This window comes from Elgaria multicarinata, chromosome 8 (assembly GCF_023053635.1).
Source record: "Elgaria multicarinata webbii isolate HBS135686 ecotype San Diego chromosome 8, rElgMul1.1.pri, whole genome shotgun sequence".
Lineage (NCBI taxonomy): Eukaryota > Metazoa > Chordata > Lepidosauria > Squamata > Anguidae > Elgaria > Elgaria multicarinata.
This window is the reverse complement of record NC_086178.1, coordinates 92,716,003-92,734,888: the sequence shown is the minus strand read 5'-3', so window position 1 is coordinate 92,734,888 and position 18,886 is coordinate 92,716,003. Positions and strand designations below refer to the sequence as shown.

The 18,886-nt window shown below is 41.4% G+C and overlaps 1 protein-coding gene across 2 annotated transcripts in view; it reads left to right on the top strand.

The window, feature by feature from the left end:
• The first annotated feature begins 3,210 nt into the window (after positions 1-3,210).
• The window catches only part of LOC134403004 (prosaposin-like), a 29,729-nt gene continuing 14,053 nt past the window's right edge, over positions 3,211-18,886 (top strand). Inside the window, exons 1-5 of one of the 2 annotated variants that reach the window (XM_063133014.1) lie at positions 3,211-3,339; positions 15,749-15,885; positions 16,278-16,352; positions 17,495-17,620; positions 17,980-18,174. In XM_063133014.1, the coding sequence (XP_062989084.1) occupies positions 3,294-3,339; positions 15,749-15,885; positions 16,278-16,352; positions 17,495-17,620; positions 17,980-18,174 (579 nt within the window). In that variant the 5' untranslated portion in view covers positions 3,211-3,293. The remainder of the gene's footprint in view (positions 3,340-15,748; positions 15,886-16,277; positions 16,353-17,494; positions 17,621-17,979; positions 18,175-18,886) is intronic. The other variant, XM_063133013.1, reaches the window with a different exon arrangement.

Sequence of the window (18,886 nt, the reverse complement as noted above, 5' to 3'; positions counted from 1 at the left end):
GTCCTGGGCTCTAGACAAAAGCAGAGCTGGGTGACTGTGATGTTATTGTTGTTTATTCGTTCAGTCGCTTCCGACTCTTCGTGACTTAATGGACCAGCCCACTCCAGAGCTTTCTGTCGGCCATTACCACCCCTAGCTCCCCCAAGGTAGAGTCCGTCACCTCCAGAATATCATCCATCTGAGATAGAATAGTGTAAATCCAGAGATGTTTTCCATGCAGGGCTGGTGGGTAGTGAGGTCAGATATGAACAGGATGGAATCACTGAATGATTATGGAGTATTATCTGAAATGTTTAGAGATGGTGGCTGGAAGCTACATGTCTCATCAGTTCTGCCTGTGGATGTACTATAAATATCACATTTGGCGTGTTGTATAAAAATGTTTGGTTTATTCCAACCTAGAGAGGTAACAGACAGAAGAAACTTTGATTCAGTTAATTGAAGAATACAGTGTTCGCCCCACCCCAGGGTCCAATTTTAGGATCATAGCCAAGCCTCAATATTATATTACAGCATCGCAGTTTAGAAATCTAAACGACACGCACCACCCAGTTCTCAAATTGCTCCCTCACTAAAGTGAAGAAGCCACACTTGACACACATATTTCCTAGTTATTTCTTTTTCTTCTTTCTACATATGACCAATCATTCACAATGTGGCAAAAGGAGCGGCAGTAGGAACCATGACAAAAAGGCTTAAATCACGGAGGGGCAACTTGTGGCTTACCATTGGCTATGCTAGCTAGAACTGATGGGAGTTGTAGGCCAAACATCTAACCACCCTTGCTTGAGGATTCACAGGGGACATGCATTGTCAGGGCAAAAGCTACTTTAGGGACAGGTGGGCAGGGACGCAGGGTGGGACGGGGAGGACTCAAATTCCTAAAGCAGGAAGCAGATTATCCCAAGGAAGGGAGGCATTTAAATTCCCCCTAAAGGAGTGACTGTGGCGTTACACCCCACAAGTCAATTCCCAAAAGGTATGCCTGCAGTTTGTAAGTCTGTGGTTTGTAGAATGTTGGCCTGAGTGGGCGGAGTTAGAATGTCTTGGGAGGGGGGAGGAGTGATATATAAGGGAAGGACTGAGGGGATTGTGAGTTCTTGTTCTTGTTCTTTCCAGGGAGACTTGTTAGGGACTCTTAGAGTCTGTAGTGCTCTCTGTATTAATGGTACTTAAGTTTTGGGAAATTTGAGAGTCAGTGTAGTGAGTGGTGTCTTTAGAGTGTGGTGTGCACGTAGTGGAAGTATATAATTCAATACTGATAATAAAGAAAGTTCAAGAGTGATTGTGTGAGTGAAAGGAAAGCGCGAATGTGAGGATGACAGGATTGTATGGATGGTTTCAAAAAGGTTTTATATGTTGTTATTAGAAACAAAGCTTATGAACTTTTAAAAATAAATTTTGATTGTTTATTTTAAAAACTACCACGAAAATCCCACGTGTCTGTTTGGCATTTATCATCGTAAGTTTGCACATTTAGCACCCACTCTGACAGTCATTCACCTAAGCAGGTATAACTCACAGCGCATTATTATATATATTAAAATCTATTCTCCATTTTTAACCCCTTTCTCCACATAGTTTGGAGGAAGGTGGGCTTTATCCCTTGCCTCAGGCGTATCAAGTGGTGGTGCTTAGCTTGAGCAGGGAGTAGCCTCGGCCGGGTCTGGTGTTCAGAGCCTGTGCTGCCCCATAATAAGTGGTGGCAGACTTGAGGTCTGGTGTTCAGAGCCTGTGTCGTGGCAGTGACTTGAAAAAAAAATGAAACGAATTATTCATTAAGGACCGCCCCCCGCCACCAAACCCACAAAACACTACGGAAGTCAAAAATAAGTTACTTTCAACGCTACTAACACTAATTAATTAACATGAGGCTGATGAATAGATGTTGCAGCTTCAGGACCTTCCTGTAACCATCACATGATCGGCAGGGTGTAAAACAAATGTCTACAGTTCCCTCTCCCCACGTCCCATCTTGGGACTCTGACCAAGCAATGTGATTTCATCATCAAGTCAGCTTTTTTTTTTTTAACTTCCCTACCCCGCAACGGCTTTTTATGACATCTGGCCTAATATGGAGATCTGAGTATCTTGAAAGCTTGCACGTTTTGGGAGGGACACAGACACTATCTTTTGGTTAGCCTAATAAAGGTATTACAGAAGTATAGATTTGTGGATTTTACTTATGTAAGATCTGCCCCATTATTTGTTCTATTGCCCTATCTATTCTTGAATTTGTTCTAAATATTTAGATTATAGAATCATAGAATAGCAGAGTTGCAAGGGGCCCACAAGGCCATCGAGTCCAACCCCCTGCTCAATGCAGGAATCCACCTTAAAGCATGCCTCACAGATAGCTGTCCAGCTGCATCTTGAAGGCCTCTAGTGTGGGAGAGCCCACAACCTCCCTAGGTAACTGGTTCCATTGTGGTACTGCTCTAACAATCAGGAAGTTGTTTTTTTTGTGTGAATAAGTGTAGCTAGTCTGATTCAGAAAGAATATACTTTTTGTTTACATGCAATAACAAGACTGTCATATTGGCATTGGCCAACTGCGCTCTTACAGCCCAAATGTATAGAGCAAAATTTCTAACCTTGCATGTATGATGTGTTTTAGCATTGTTTTTATTATACGTTAGCATTGTTGTTTTATACTTTGAATGTTTTTAATTTTTGTGAACCGCCCAGAGAGCTCCGGCTATTGGGCGGTATAGAAATGTAATAAATAAATAAAATTATGCTTGTTGTAAACATTGGTTGAAACCATAAAGCTTTACTACTTCCTTTTTGGTCAATTCGGCTACCTTTGCTCATTTTGTACTTTATTCGTTAAGCGCCAGAAAAAGCCGCGTTATCTAGAATCACTCAGGCCCTCCTGAGTAATAAAAGATGCACGAGACCAGCTGTAGGCCGGCCTCCCTCCCTCATGACTTCGCTTTTCTATTCTTCTTACCAACCCCGCCCTTCTTCGCGTATGACACAACCTCTTTTCCCCGCTCCCCCCGCCCTTCGCCACATAACATGAATCAGTGTCAGCAGACCCGGGGGGGGGGGGCAGGGGCAGCGGGACGCATGCGCATAGCGAAACCCCTTAAGGAAGCAATATTTATTTCTCTTTCCCTCAGTTCCATTGAGCTTGCGCAATAACCGCAATTTGGGGGCCGAGCGCTAGGCGGCCCACCCCGGCGCAGGCGCAGTAGCTGCGGCCCCGGCGGGTCTGGTTATATAGGCGGCCAGTCAGCTGATGCTCCCGCATTGCAGACGGCAGAGCCTGAGAGAAAAGATAAGGCGCGATGCGGCGTTTCAGTTTCCTCGTTCTCCTTTGCTCGCTGGCGGCGGGTAAGAAAGCGAGGCCGCGCCCTCCTCCCTATTTACTTCTTCTTAATTCCCTTAGGCTCAGACGGTGCAGCTTAGGGGAAGGAAGAACCGGCCGGTCAGACAGCAGGGACCGTTTTGGGGCTCGGCTTTCGGTGAGGCGTTTCTTTTACCTCAGCGGAGGCAGCTGTGGAGGGCAAAGACGAAGCCTCTCCTCTTTCTCGAAAAGCACGAGAGAACCGAGGCTTGTTTTGCTCTCGGGCAAAGGCTGGGCGACTCCCAAACGGAGAGGGAGGAGCAGGAGGTCACACGTTCAGACGGTCTCTATGCGTGGTCGCCATGAAAGGCCGCCCCCTCTCCCTTGCCTGGCGTCTCGTATTAGCTCTGCTTTGCTCAGGCAAGCACCTGCGGCGGCTCCAGAAGCGACGTCGTCCTCGTAGCGCCCCCACCCACCCCGCTTTTACGCACACAGGCCCCGTTCAGACAACACGCTAAACCATGCTGCTTAACCACAAAACGGTTAATGGAATGCATGCATTAGCGTGTTGTCTGAACGGGGCCACAGTAGGCAGCGGGTTCTCCTGTTCCACCTCCCCTCACAAACGCTCTGAAGGAGGAAAAGACGCCCGTCATGGCCATCTGCGCACTGAGTCTCCGGCCTTGCGTTGTGTGGTGGCCTTGTAAACAAACATGTCGCCTAGGCACGGGGCGTAATCTTACTGCTTCCTCCCCCCCCCCCCCCCAAAAAAGGCTACTGCCCGTCATTGGTATCGCACCTACGACCTGACTCCAGGGCTTGCCTTCTCCCGCCCTCGACCCATACGCTTACAAATATTAAGGATTGCCTTACTGGATTAAATCTATCATTCTGTATCTCAGCAGAGGCTGTCTAAATATAGTTGGCAGATGTATGAAGCTGGTGATCCTCTTTCTGTTCCCAGCATCTGGTATCCAGAGTTCTGCTGCCTCTGTTTGAGAAAGTTCCATTGGCCTGTCATGGCTGATGGGTCTGTCAACAATGGTTGTTCTTCCCATACATGTGTGTATTCCCTTCTAAAAGGCCATCTGTGCTTCCCTTTGGACTTAACTCAGTATATGGCTTCTATCTACTTAAGGCAGGAAGATCCCAAATTGAATAGACCTGCATGCAACAGTTCTCAATATTTCAGCTTCACAGCGCAGTGCAAGCAGAGAGCAACAGTACATATGGTGTGAAAAGCAGAGAAGGAAAGCTATCGAACCAAAATGTCCTAACAGCATCTTGAATGTATAGCACAACATTGTAAATTAACTCATGAGCTGTTAGGGTATAAACATATTTACAAAGTTGCTGAGTCATGGCATATTGAAGATGGGGAAGTGGGGCTCAGACTATTCTCATATTTCCCAAATTAACTTGTCAGAATGCAGTTATCTACATTTCAGAAGCAAGTTGCTAATCATGTGCCTCTTGTAGCATTTTTGTGTACACCTCTTTCCTTAACTAGTTTATCAGACTAAGCATGCAATTCTAGAAACTTTTACTCAGAAGTAAACCCTAATGAATTCTGTGGGGCTTATTCCCAGATAAATAAGTATAGAATTGCAGCCTAAAACATATTTCCCTAAAAATGAATTGCTTTATATTATGTGGTCTCATGCCCACCCTAAATTTTAACTTAGTAATGCTGGGGGAGCTGGAAGGTTGGGCAATTGGCTCTAGTCTTTTAACACACCCACCCTTGACTTTAATATGCAGATATTGAGGAACCTGATTGCTCTGGGAAACTCAGTAGTCTTAAAGAAATTTGTTAGATCCCTATCCACTAGTTTTCAGCTTTAAAAAAGTTTTCTTCTGGTGAGGAACAAATTTTGAAAACATGATTACAGGATCTCCAAAGAATCTCACGATTACTCCAGTACTCATGGCTACATACTGGCAACACTATCAGTCTAAAACAGACCTTTCAACATAAGCTTAACAGGAGATAAACTCTAAAAGAGTAATGTTGCCATCCTTAAGCATTTCTGGCATTTTATTTATTTATTACATTTTTATACCGCCCAATAGCCAAAGCTCTCTGGGCGGTTCACAAAAATTAAAACCACAATAAAACAACCAACAGGTTAAAAAGCACAATTACAAAATACAGTATAAAAAGCACAACCAGGATCTTGATGAGCATATTTGGAAAATGTACTTTGAATACTTTTATTCTGAGCAAATGATAAGTAACTTAAAGCACTTCAGTAACCCGTGGGTGGATAAACTGAGAAAACCTATATCCTGGGGTGTTTCGAATTTGAGCAATACATTGCAGCTCAAGCATGACGCGACATGGGTTGAATTGAACTCTGAAGGTTTGCACACTAACATTAAAAATGTACAAGCACTGCGTTTTTAAGAAACGTACATTTTAAAATCAGTGCAGATTTGATTTAAATCACTACTCTGAGACTCGATTTAATCATGTGACTCCCCCCCACAAAAGTGCACTCTATTCATTGAATTTTTTGAAACTTCCGCACTTAAGAGCTAAGGGGTTGATTCTGTGTACATAGATTTGCAATGGAACAATGGGATTGTGATCTCTGCAGGCACAAATTCACAGTTTTGAGAACTGTAAAACCAAGCATCTGTGATCATATCTTTTAGATAGAAAAATTGCCCAATAATCTTACAGAAATCTCTGGAAGAGCATGACATTGTGAATGGATTAATAGAATTCATTTACCAAAAATGTAAACATTGCATGAATATACAGCATCATGCTACATAATTAAAAACTATTATTATTTATTTATATAGCACCATCAATGTACATGGTGCTGTACAGAGTAAAACAGTAAATAGCAAGACCCTGCCGCATAGGCTTACATTCTAATAAAACCATGATAAAACAATAAGGAGGGGAAGAGAAAGCAAACAGGCACAGGGTAGGGTAAACAGGCACTGGGTAGGGTAAAACTAACACCTTATTTCATTATGAATAACATTTGGATTATAATGTATCTTAAATAGAAAACTCTTTAGATAGATTTTTCCTCAAAACGCATTTTATTAAAATCCGATTATTATTATTTTTTAAATCCGATTTTTTGATTTATTTATTTTTAAAAAAACCATTGATTTTTATCCACCCTGTTTAAAATACAGGCTGTAAAGAACAAATTATGGTATGTGTGTTCATAGTTCTTTGTGAGTCTCTATTTAAAGGTACCTGAGCTGGACAAACATTCACAAATCTGCCTTCTGACTCTTCGTCTTGAAATGAGATGGTTCAGAAGGCAGGAAAGGGAGGTATTATAGGGAGCACCAGTGAAAAACATACTTTATTTGAACTTATAGGTAGAAAAGTTCAAACTGCAAGTTAGCTGCATACCTTGGTGATTCAAGTCTTTCCCTCTAGAGGCAACTAACAGCTGTGAGGTTGTGCTGGAGTGAGATCGGCCCCTAGCTTGGTGACTGCTTACAGCTGCATCTTAGTTAAATGCTATAAGTAGACAAAATAACAACCAATTAGATCAGTTCAGTGTGACCTGGTGTTAAAAAAAGAAAAGAAAGAAGAAATGCACAGTATTTCCTTTGGATGCATGAATAAGCTATAGAATGACAGTCTGCAGTATGCATGTGAAAATAAGACCTCTGACTAGGTGGGATCTATGCTGTGGGTTTACGTCTATTGCTGGAAAAGTTAGCTAGTTTCATTGTCTTGCTTGTATGAGCTTAAGGAAATAGAATTCAATTTCCACAAAGTTTATAGCACGCTTTTGTAAGGCTCCCTGTTAAATAAAATGATTAGCTGACTTACTGCAAATGTACACAGATTGGTGTAGCAGGTTTTTAAGTGCTTTTTAGTATGTATATACGACTTCTCTGCAGTTGCATAAACAAGATAGGAAGCTGGTGGACCCCGTTTAAAGGCTTCACTCTTTATTCTAGGAAGCCAGCAGAAGAAAGGATCCAAGTTGTAAAAATAGTAGCAGCTCTGTGGCCCAACTGCAGGCCAAGTTAGAGCTGCCCCATCAGCTGCCCCTCTGGAGGAGCAACATCGTGCCAAATTGCCAGCTCCAACGCTCACCTGCATTTGATATATCTGATCTGGCTCCAGTATGCATTGCAGTGACTGATGATTGGTTGCTGTCTTAAAGATCATCTTAAAACTTCTCAAATGCCTTCAAGGGAGCGCCTAGGCATAATTAAAAATACTGGAGTCCAGAAATTAACTTAGTTTGGCCACACTGGAGATGACTTAGCTATGTGAGCATCATAATAAAACTAGACTTGAAGCCATAGCAAGTTTGAATGTGTCCAAAGTAGAAAAAGGTAAATTGTCTTGGAACAGCAGGCAGTTGTCATAAGAAGTGCCATGTTGGATCAGACGAAGGGTCCATCTAGTCCAGCACTCTGTTCACACAGTGGCCAACCAGCCATCAGCCAGGGACCAAGCAAGACATGGTGCAACAGCACCCTCCCACCCAGCAACTGGTGCACACAGGCTTACTGCCTCGAATACTGGAGATCGCACACAACCATCAGGCCAAGTAGCCATTGATAGCCTTTGCCTCCAGGAATTGATCCAACCCCCTTTTAAAGCCATCCAAATTGGTGGCCATCACTACATCTTGTGGTAGTGAGTTTTATAATTTAGCTATGTGCTGTGTGAAGAACTTTCTTTTATTTGTCCTGAATCTCCCACCGATCAGCTTCATGGGATGACCCCGGGTTCTAGTATTTTGAGAGAGGGAGAAATCTCCCCTTAGGCTCCTTTTTTCTAAGCTAAACAATCTCCTTTGATGTAACCTTCCCTCATAGGGGGAGATGCTCCAGACCCTTAATCATTTTAGTTGCCCTTTTCTGCACTTTTCCAGCTCTATAACATCCTTTTTTAGGTGTGGTGACCAGAACTGTACACAGTATTCTAAGTGTGGTCTCACCATAGATTTGTATAAGGGCAGTATGATACTGGCTGTTTTATTCTCAATTCCTTTTATTATAATGCCTAACATGGAGTTTGCCTTCTTTTCAGTGGCTGCACACTGGGTGGACATTTTCATCGCGCTGTTCACAACCCCAAGATCTCTTTCTTGTTCAGTCACCACCAGCTCAGATCCCATCAGGTTATACTTGAAGTTGGGATTTTTTGCCCCAACTTGCATCACCTTACACTTGCTTACATTGAACCGCATCTGGCATTTGGATGCACACTCTTTCAGCTTGGAGAGATCCCTTTGGAGCTCTTCACAATCCCTTTGTGTTTTAACAGACTTAAAATAATTTGATGATGTCAACAAACCTGACCACTTCACTTCTCACTCCTAATTCCAGATCATTTATGAGCAAGTTGAAAGAATTGGTTCCAATACCGATCCCTGTGGGACCCCACTATTTACTTCCCTTCATCGGTAGAATTGACCATTTATTCCTACTCTCTGCTTTCTGTTCTTTAGCCAGTTACTGATCCATAAGAGGACCTCTCCTCTTATTCCATGACTACTAAGTTTGTTCAGGCGTCTTTGGTGGGGAACTTTATCAAAAGCCTTTTGGAAGTCCAAGTAAACAATGTCCACCGGATCACCCCTGTCTACATGTTTGTTGACACTCTCAAAGAATTCTAGTAGATTAGTGAGACAGGACTTGCCTTTGCGGAAGCCATGTTGATTCTTCTACAGCAGGACATGCCCTTCTATATGCTTACTAATTTTGTCTTTAATGCTTTCAACCAATTTACCTGGAACAGATGTCAAGCTTGTAATTTCCTGGATCCCCCCTGGATCCCGTTTTGAAAATTGGTGTTACATGGGCCATCTGCCAGTCCTCTGGTACAGAGGCTGAGCTTAGGGACATATATTTGTAAGGTGGTCTGCAATTTCATATTTGAGTTCTTTGAGAACTCTAGGATGGATACCATCTGGGGCTGGTGATTTATTTGCTTTCAATTTGTCAATAAGGTTGAGAACTTCATCTTTTGTCACCACTATTTGCCCCAGTTTTTGTCAGATCAAATATGGTCAACTGACTAACTATTTGACCAGGGTAGTGATGCGTCTTTTACACAATATTTTGAATTGGCAAATACAAATGCAAATTAGAGCAACTTGCATTGGAATTTTTTCTGATGCCCCAGAATAGTGAACTAATTTAAGCATGTTTATCTTACATGTATATAGTAAACGATGCTTTTAAAAAACACTCCCATGTTAATTCTTTTAGCTCACTATACCACAATTATTTCTTTTGAAATAATTGAGGGGGTGGCGGAATTAAACCACACTAAATGAGGTTTAAATGTTACATGGAAATGTTTATTGGAATACTTGTAAAGATTTAAAGACAACAGCATGTATTTCCCTTTCATTGACACGGTTCACATGATAAAAATAGGCCACAGTGGCTTAGTGGGCAGCAGTGTGTGCTGGACGGGTTTTGAATGTTCAAGCCATGGCTTGTTGTGTAGTCCAAACCTGTGGACCACAGGTCATGTGAGCTTCAACACTGAAAAGATTTCCGCTCCACATCTCTGGACAATGGTCAAACACTCAAAGCAAAAATACTTCTATAGACGGTAGACAGACTCTTATTGCACAGTGGTAAGTGAAGGCTCCTGGCTTTCCAAGGGTTGCCCTTACATGGCATTTTATGAGCTCTTCAATAAGTATACCACCACCACCATGATCAACCCTGGCTATATGGAACTCCAGGAATTACTAAACCAAAACCAGCCACGTAGAAAAGGTTTTATTGTGTTTCTAAATCAATTTATGGAACATTACTTAATGTTCTATGTTTTGATAAGTCACATGTCCCACCCTTTTGTTCAGCTGGCAGAAGCTCCTGTGCCTGAAGTGTAGGAACTCCTGGCCCTGCACATTACTATTACTATTAGATTTACAGTTTTACATATGAAACAACTTTCCTAAAGCTCACAGTGTCCTTAAGGACAAGCCCCTTGATTATAATGGCAAAGATTATTCCAGTTCTCACAGACACAATTGTTCCTCCACTATCCCAGTTCTACCTTGAGTATTATTTTGTATGATCAGGGCTAGAACCTGCATACAAAAACTTGTACAAAAGTGAATGCTTAGGTTGTCCATTAAAAAAAAAGCCATGCCAAACCAGAGTGCTTATGACCATAATCTTAACTCATTGTTTAGGAAAGCTGCAACAATAATTGTATATTGAAGCTTTTTTCTTTTATAAATTGCTTCCTGTGGACTTTTTAATGTGCATTTATTACTGTAACTTCTTGTGGTATCCATAAGACATCTTTGTCCTCTAGTAATTGGCCCATGTTTTATCTCTGTTTTGTCCACATTTTTTCTCAACCCGAGTAATCTTTTTAACTGGAAAGACCTGGATCAGAAGTCCAATCTCCAAAAATGCAGATGGGCCTTAGCACTTGGCTCTTGTAGGTTTTGGGTATGTGTGGCTTCAGTGTCTGAAGTGGCACTCATTGCCCCACCCTCCTTTCCTCGCCTCCTTTCTTCATTCCCTGAAATGCACTGGTGGGTTTGAGAATACACACTTTTAAAAATATATTACCCAGATTTTCTGAATAGTCCATTTTTAAATTTGCTCTGTACCTTATGCCTATTTATCTAACTTTCCTATTCTGAGTAAAAAGAAGAATTTTTTGTGTGTATGCACAAAGGGTACCTGCAAAACCCTTTCTTAAAATAAAATAGTTCAGCAGAATTGTGCAAGCTAGTGATATTTGACTTGGTATTTAAGAAAATGGGGTCTCATGTTTTGTTTCTCAAGCAGAAACTACACGTGCTTACTGCTTGCTGTACTTTGCATTATTTAGTGTTATAAAGCTTTCTTTTTGAGAAGGAGAAAGTGGCATCAGAGTAGGCACTTGCATTTTTTTAATGCCACTTTGAACAACATTTCAGTGAATACATGTGCCACCCTCAATATAAGGAGAAGGAACGGTCCAAGACATGTAAGCAATATGACTCCTGCCCTCGCCTTGCTTGAGAGTGGACCAATTCCATGTTGTTGTTGGATCTATCCTAGAAGTTGCCATTAGTGGAAGAGTTTTGTGATTTGAAATGATGAATTTCAGTTTAAATGTTTAAAAAATGGTTTACACAGAGCGATACAAAGCACGTGCTCACAAAATCAGTATGTTTATGGGAACAAGAGGGGTGGGAGGGAATGGAGGCTGACGTGGGCAGAACAAGTATATACAAGTGGAGTACACCCTGCTGTTCTCTGACTGCTGGCGTGAACAGGATACAGTGGGCTTCCTTGCATGAAAACATGCAATAACAATGAATTATGTGGATGTTACATTACAGTTTCACAAACAACCAAAACAGAAAAGTAACATCATTAGATTGTAAGCCTATGCGGCAGGGTCTTGCTATTTACTGTTTTACTCTGTACAGCACCATGTACACTGATGGTGCTATATAAATAAATAATAATAATAATAATAATAATAATAATAATAATAATACGAAAAGAGGTACATGTCTGGAAGTAACCATGGTTAAAAGCCTGATTGCAAATAGACAGTGTGAACTTCTCAACTTTAACCTCTAGAGGGTGCTTTTACCCTTGGTTGAAGGCATTTTGTTTCTATAATGCAGATTGTTAGAAACTCTGCACATATGTTCACTAAATTACATTTAATTTATAGTTAAATTTACAGTATTTATATAAACACTGTTCTATAATGAACACATTTTTATACATGCATATTTCTTTTGGCATCCTGGTCTCTTCCTCTGACCCAATTTGGCTTCCCTTTGCCTATCCTACCTCTCCACTTGTACCTTCTTTTTTGGCATCAGTTTTAATGCCTTTGAATAATTTCCTGCATCTCATCTTTGCTCTTCCTGCCAGCCAGGGTGCCTACTTTCTCTCAGGTTTAACCTGATGGTTGCCAGTCTAGCTTTAGCACTATTTGTACTGTTTTATAATTGGTATATGGAAAACTGCATCATAGTATTTGAAGTGGTGCATAAACTTGGAGGAAAAGGCAGTCCAGGGTGGAGAAAAGCCAGTGTTTTTTTTAAAATAAATCAGATTTTTAAAAATTATTAGCTGTAACCCAAATTCTCTCTAATTTTTTAAAAAAAACATAATTACAATCTCATATCACCATAAACTTGTTAAGCCTATACTTACAGCTCATAAAAAATGAAATTACCTACCATTCACACATGGACTTTAATTTCAATTTTTCATCTTTTGAAAATGGCTCTGTCCAGCCTACCTGTGTATTTTATTGTTGCTGTTAAAATCTGTATGGATCTACTGCAAATCATCCAGAGATTTATCAGTAGATCTCATTCTGCCTATGCCTGCAATAAGCTATGAGAAATTTGAGGGAGCAGTGGGCAGTAGTGAGTCCTCCTATTTGGTATGAGAATTGAGGGCCCCTGTCCTTAATCTGAAGTGTTGGAGGTATATATAATCTGTCTTTGTTCATTCATATTTCCATTTATTTTTGTTGAATTATTCGTGTGCTCCTTTTTTTGTCTTTGATCAGAAATGGCCTGGGTGCCTGAGACAGAAAATCCAAAATATGAGGCAAACTGGTGGGTGCCCTGTAGTGGTAAAAATATAGAATTTGATCCAAGGGCCCCTTCTGCTCACTAAAGGAGTAAAAGGGTGTCCCAACAATCAACAATTCACCGAACTGCAGCAAGGTCTCAGTGCTATAAATCTGAACCTACCACAAGTATAGGGTCCATTCTCTGCTTCTTTCCCACTAATCCTGGAACTTTCGTCCCTATGAGGTGATTAGCATACTCAGTGATTATCTTGGCTGTAGAGTGGGTATGGAAATGCTAGGACTAATTCTTTCCTAACTAATTTGGTGGCTCTTAGTTACAATTGAATGTTTGGTACCATTGGCTCTGGTTGCTCGCTTCAAACAGTGGGGTGCTATGAACATATGTGGTCTCCTGAATAAAACTGAGGTTCTACCTTGTCCAGCCTTTGGTGTCCACCACCAGCCACTCAGTTATTTTCAAGAGGACATGAAAGCAATGCCCCTCCCCATTGTTTGTTTCCTAGCACCTAGTATGTGAGATATGCTGCTTTTGTATATGGAGACTCCATTCCAAACTACCATGGCTAATAACTTTCTGCTTTGGATCAGTGGTTCATCTAGTTCAGCATCCTGGTTCCTTCAGTGACCAGTTGAATGCTTCTAGAAGTGAGCTCTAGCAGAATCTACTCTATTTTTCAGTGGAATTTTGAGGCCCACCAGCCAGAGCCAGATTCAAAATAGTGGCTCAGGATGGTGAGCACAGAACTTGAGAAACAAGATTCCTCTGAGCGCATGCTCAGCCTGAATTTGTTTTCAGTGCCAGAAGTCACACACATCTACTCCTATTTTCCCAAGCCACTTAGAGATCTGCCAATAGTGCTTGATTGTCTTTAAGTGAGATACCTGTGAGTTTAATCTTTTGGGACCCACTTATAAACTACACTTTTTTAGCCCTATTTTCCCCCTCTACAGTAGAAATGCAAGAATATTGCAAATTATATTTTTTATTTTTAATGTTAATAGAAGTGCTTATATAGCCGGTATATATTTGAAAAGTATTTAAGAGTGGCACATTGGGAAGGAGTGACCCTGTCTCTTAAAAAGAGTTACTCCGCAGAAATTGTGTGCTGTTCGCTCAATAAAAAAGGCCCTCATTTTTTGAAGAAATGTGTCAGAATCCACAGTTATAGAAACACTTCTCTTAAGGCTGAAGTTGAAATATAGAGCAGTCTACTGAGAAGATGAACATGGAAGTTGTTTGCCACTGTTGGACTGTGAAGACTTTGGAGTTGAGGGTATGCTCCCTGCACCAAAAATCTGAGGGTCTGACTGAGCTTCGAACTTCTGGTGCAGTGATGTTTTTAAAACCGGCAGTTAGCTGCAGTGTGGAAGGAAGGTTGATTGGATCTGCATCACATTTTCGGCTAACCGCTTCATTATAGGCTACGGCAATTAACGAAAATGCTTACAGCTCTGTCATTTTTAAAGATAAAGAGATGAAACTTGGCAGCATGATAGCTCTTAAGTAGGGTTTTAGGCATGCAAAGTTTGAAGCAGTTCCCATCATCCCTTGATTTTTTTATGGATAATTTCCACTTCAAACCCCCCCACCCCACACACACCTGATTCTGCATTAATTCACCCCTGCACATTTATGGAGGGAATTTTATCCATTACTTTGCTGATTGTCGAGTAATCCGGTGGTGCGGAGAGATGGACCCCCTCCGAAAATCGGAGCAGAGAACCCGCTCAATGGAGTCCGCCCCAAATTTCAGGGCGGAGAAGACCTATTCTGCACAACCCTACTCTCTGTCCCCTTGGCTCCCCATCACCACCACTACTCTGTTGCCTAGCTGATGTTCTAGAGTGCTGTTTGCATGTGCACCACTAATGCACTGGTTTAGGTAAATCATGCTTAGTGCCAGTACAGGTATAATACTATAAGAGAGCCAGTGTGGTATAGTTACTAAAGTGTTGGACTGGGAGTTGGGAGATCTGGGTTCTAGTCCCCACTTGGCCATGGAAACCCACTGGATGATTTTGGGCCAGTCACAGACTCTCAGCCCAACCTACCTCACAGGATTGTTGTGAGGATAACATGGAGAGGAGGATTATGTATTCTGCCTTGGGTTCCTTGGAGGAAAAAAGGTGGAATATAAATGCAATAAAACAAACAAATAAATAAATAAATTAGAAATGCTAATGCTGGGAAGGAAGGGGGATTTTCTTCATGGTCTCGCTGAGCTCGATTCGGGAATTTTCCAAGCTAAGCTATTTTAGGCGGGAAACCCTCCCCCACCGTCCCACTGCGCATACTCAGGAGGGTTCCTGCCTTCCTCTCAGTTTTCTTTCGACCGCCATTGTGGTCAGTTTGTTTTCAGGGTTCCTCCGTAAAACTCTTCAACAGATAAGCTATTTTCAAAATTGGTTGCAGTTGAAGCAATTGTGGTTTAGATCACAACCATAATTACATTAGTGCTTTAAAGGAAAAACTTCACTTGATGTAGACGTTAAGCCAGTCCTTTGTACAGAATAGTTTTAAGATTGCTTAAAATTGTTTGAAACAGCAAACATTTGGAATCCTCTAAAACCATTTTTCCACTCTAAAGGAGAAGAGTCCCTGGCCAAAAGAATGTCTGGAAGTGGAGCAAGTCCACTCATCAGCAAAGAACCTGTTATCCCAAGGGTCCTTGCTGGGAGGGGGTGGCTTTCTTCCTAGGCATTTTTGGCAGGACACCCTTTTCCCTACATCTGTTAAAGTCAATGGAGTGATCTTGCTCCATTGACTTTAAGCGAGGTAGGGAAAAGCATGACAGTTACAGCCACATCGGGGAGTAAGGTCTTCGGGGGTGCCACTTTGCTGACCCCTGCTCTAAAAGTACTAGGCAGAATGAAAGTGTGATTGCTTGTTTCAAACAAATCTGAATCTTGTTTCCTTCCAGGAGCTTTGGCAAGTCCCCTCCTACTGCAAAAAGACTGCACGAAAGGTTCTGAGGTATGGTGTCGGAACTTGCAAACTGCATCTGACTGCAAAGCGGTTAAACATTGTCGGCAAACTGTCTGGAACAAGCCTACAGTGGTAAGATCAATTGACAGTAAATTAGATGTGAACAGAATATCTTCTCTTTATCCATTTGAGGAGTTTGTATAAAGCTTAAAAAGACTAGAGACAATGATATTTCCTTAGTTCCTGTTACACTATTGTCTTTCCTTTGTGAGATAATGGGAAGGACTCCATTCTGCATGGCAAAAGTAGCAGGTGGAACAGGTTTAGGAAGGTCTATCTTGTATATCAAGAACCATTTCTTTTGGAATTGAGCCTTATACTTGCCTTTCCTACTGGCTGACTTTGTCTCTGTTTCTTTCTGTATTCTGTAAAGTTGGAGTAGTGTTTTATTCTGCTTCTGTATCATATAAGACAACATGTAGCTTGTGATCTTTCTATTGATAAAAACTATCTTTTCTCCTCAGAAAAGTATCCCTTGTGACTTGTGTAAAGAAGTCGTAACTGTGGCTGGGAAGGTCCTGAAGGACAATGCCACTGAGGTAAGAGTCGTCCTTTTTCCGAAAGGCACACGTTAGGTGGGTTCTCATGTCACTTTAAGCCATGGTGATTTATAAGCTAGTCACAGTAGCTTATTTTAAAAATAGACCACTGTGCCCCATCAAATGGGGAAAATTGAAGGTGGGGTGAAATCCAACCCCCCACCAGGGGCTGTGGGGGTAACACAGCCCTTTACGGGGTTGGATTTCGTCGTCGCCTCCTGCTGGTTTTTGGTTCCTCTTTATTTCTCCAGCCTTTTTCTTTGGGCACAACGTGAGTGGGGAAACTTTAAGAAAGTGATAGGGGACATGACCCCGATCACCATTGTGACGAGCTGGGAAGGGGGACTTGGCGGCAGACAATACCAGTCTGCTGCTAGGTTCTCTGGGATATGGGCTGGAAGACTGAGCGGGGAGGAAGGAAATAAACTATGCACAGTATTTAATCCCAGAGACAAACTATGGGACAGTACAACCCAAGCCTAGTTTCATGCTGATGCACCATTTTACACAAAATTTATCATGAATCTGCAAAACATTTATTCTCTTAAATAGAAGTAGCCCTGTCAAAATTGGGATATGTGTGTCAGATCACATTTCCTTAGAACGTCCGTCCCCAACCGAGTGCTATCCAGATATTTTGGGACAATTCCCATCAGCCTCAGCCAACATGTCCAGTGGGTAGGAATGCTGGGAACTGTAGTCCAAAACTACAGGAAGCCACTAGGTTGGGAAAGCCTGCCTTAAACTGTGGCCCCTTAGGACACAGCACTACTTAAAGCTAGAAAAACTGATGTCAATCACTATCAGCCTGTGGGATATCAGTCAAGTATCCCAGTGTCTCTTCGCAGAACAGATAATTGCCCACCTGCAGTATTTTGCACTGCTGATGGTCAAAGCATATATTTGGTTACAGAGAGGTGTTACCTTTGTGCAGACTGTACCACAACATAGAGAGCTATAGACTGCAATGGTTGTTTATCGTCAGGTTGCATTTAATGCTGCTTTTAAAAACATACTTGTACACTCATTTTGATGGTATTGGATCATGAATTGGGACCATTAAATGTTTCTTCCTGAATATGAAAAGCAGGCAAATCTGTTCCTTAAGGAGACTATGCTAATCTACTTATCTTCTGTCATAGGAAGAAATATATGCCTATTTGACAAAGGCCTGCGAGTTTCTTTCTGACAAAGGGCTAGTAGCTCAGTGCAAGGAGATGGTGGATTCTTACTTGCCAAACATTCTGGACATGATCAAGGAGGAAATTGTAAGTAGACTTCCAAAACTGAGGCAATTCTGTATTGAGAAAAAACTGATTCTGTCTAACCAGAATAAATTTGACAAGCTAAACTGACTTTATTTGGGCTGTCTTAACTCTTTATTTCCTATAAGTACTTTATGGCAAGGACTAAGAGAATGGAGATGGTTGCATCTGAATATAATAGCTGTGAGGAAAAGATTAAGGTTGTGCACTTACCTAGTTCATAACTGCAATGGGTTTTTTTAAAAAAAGACCTAATAGGTTCTGCTCTGGTTCTTCGAGGTACTTATCTGATTCTTCATCTATTGCAGAGTATAAATTTGGTAAGACAAGTAAAAGTGTGTTGCTCTCTCTTTGATATTTAGGATAATCCTGAAGTCGTATGTTCTGCACTCACACTGTGCCAGTCTCTTCAGAAGCATCTGGCAGAAATAAAATTGCAGAAACAGCTTCAGTCTAACAAGATTCCTGAACTAGACTTCTCTGAACTGGCATCTCCCTTCTTGGCTAATGTGCCACTTCTCCTTTACCCCCAGGACAAACCCAAGCAAAAATCTCAGGTGAGAATATAGCATCTTATCTGCAAAGGAATTGTACATGAAGAAGTTTATTGCTGTAGAATATTTTTAATGGAAATCTATACTAGAGAGATGGTAGCCTTAAATAAAAAGTAGGCTTATTTGGTCAGAATACTGTTGAAAACTTCTAGTAGATATAATGTAAAAATATATATCTTGCCATTCCTCTGCATATGTAAACTGTTGAATATCAAAACCTGAAACTGGATTATTAGTTAATAGCTCTACTCAATCAGAAGCAACACAATACACATAGTGGGCCATTCACACAACACAACAGCCCATAGTATTAAGCCATGATGGGTTGTTTTTCCCCATAGCTAAGCCACAGTACTACTGCGTGGGAAGATAGTGTGCAGTGTGGTTTGTTTCGCAGGTCGGGGTTTGTTTTCCTCCACCTTCCTCATCCGCTTTCAGCACGTATCCCTGGAGCCTTTGAAGCACGGAAGGGCAGGCAATTGCTGGCAAGACTCAGTAACCAGCAGCCTATTTGCCATTGGTCTACTCACATCTGGGCATGTATTAATCTTTGGCTGCTCATGGAAATTTGTCCTTTTGAAACCCTTCCCGTGTTCAGTTGATAGCAAAGAAGTTAAGGAAATAATCAATAAATAAATATAATTTAATACACAGTGTAATTATCAAAATTAACACTAAATATAACAAGTAGTGACTAGCTATGAAGAGATTCCAT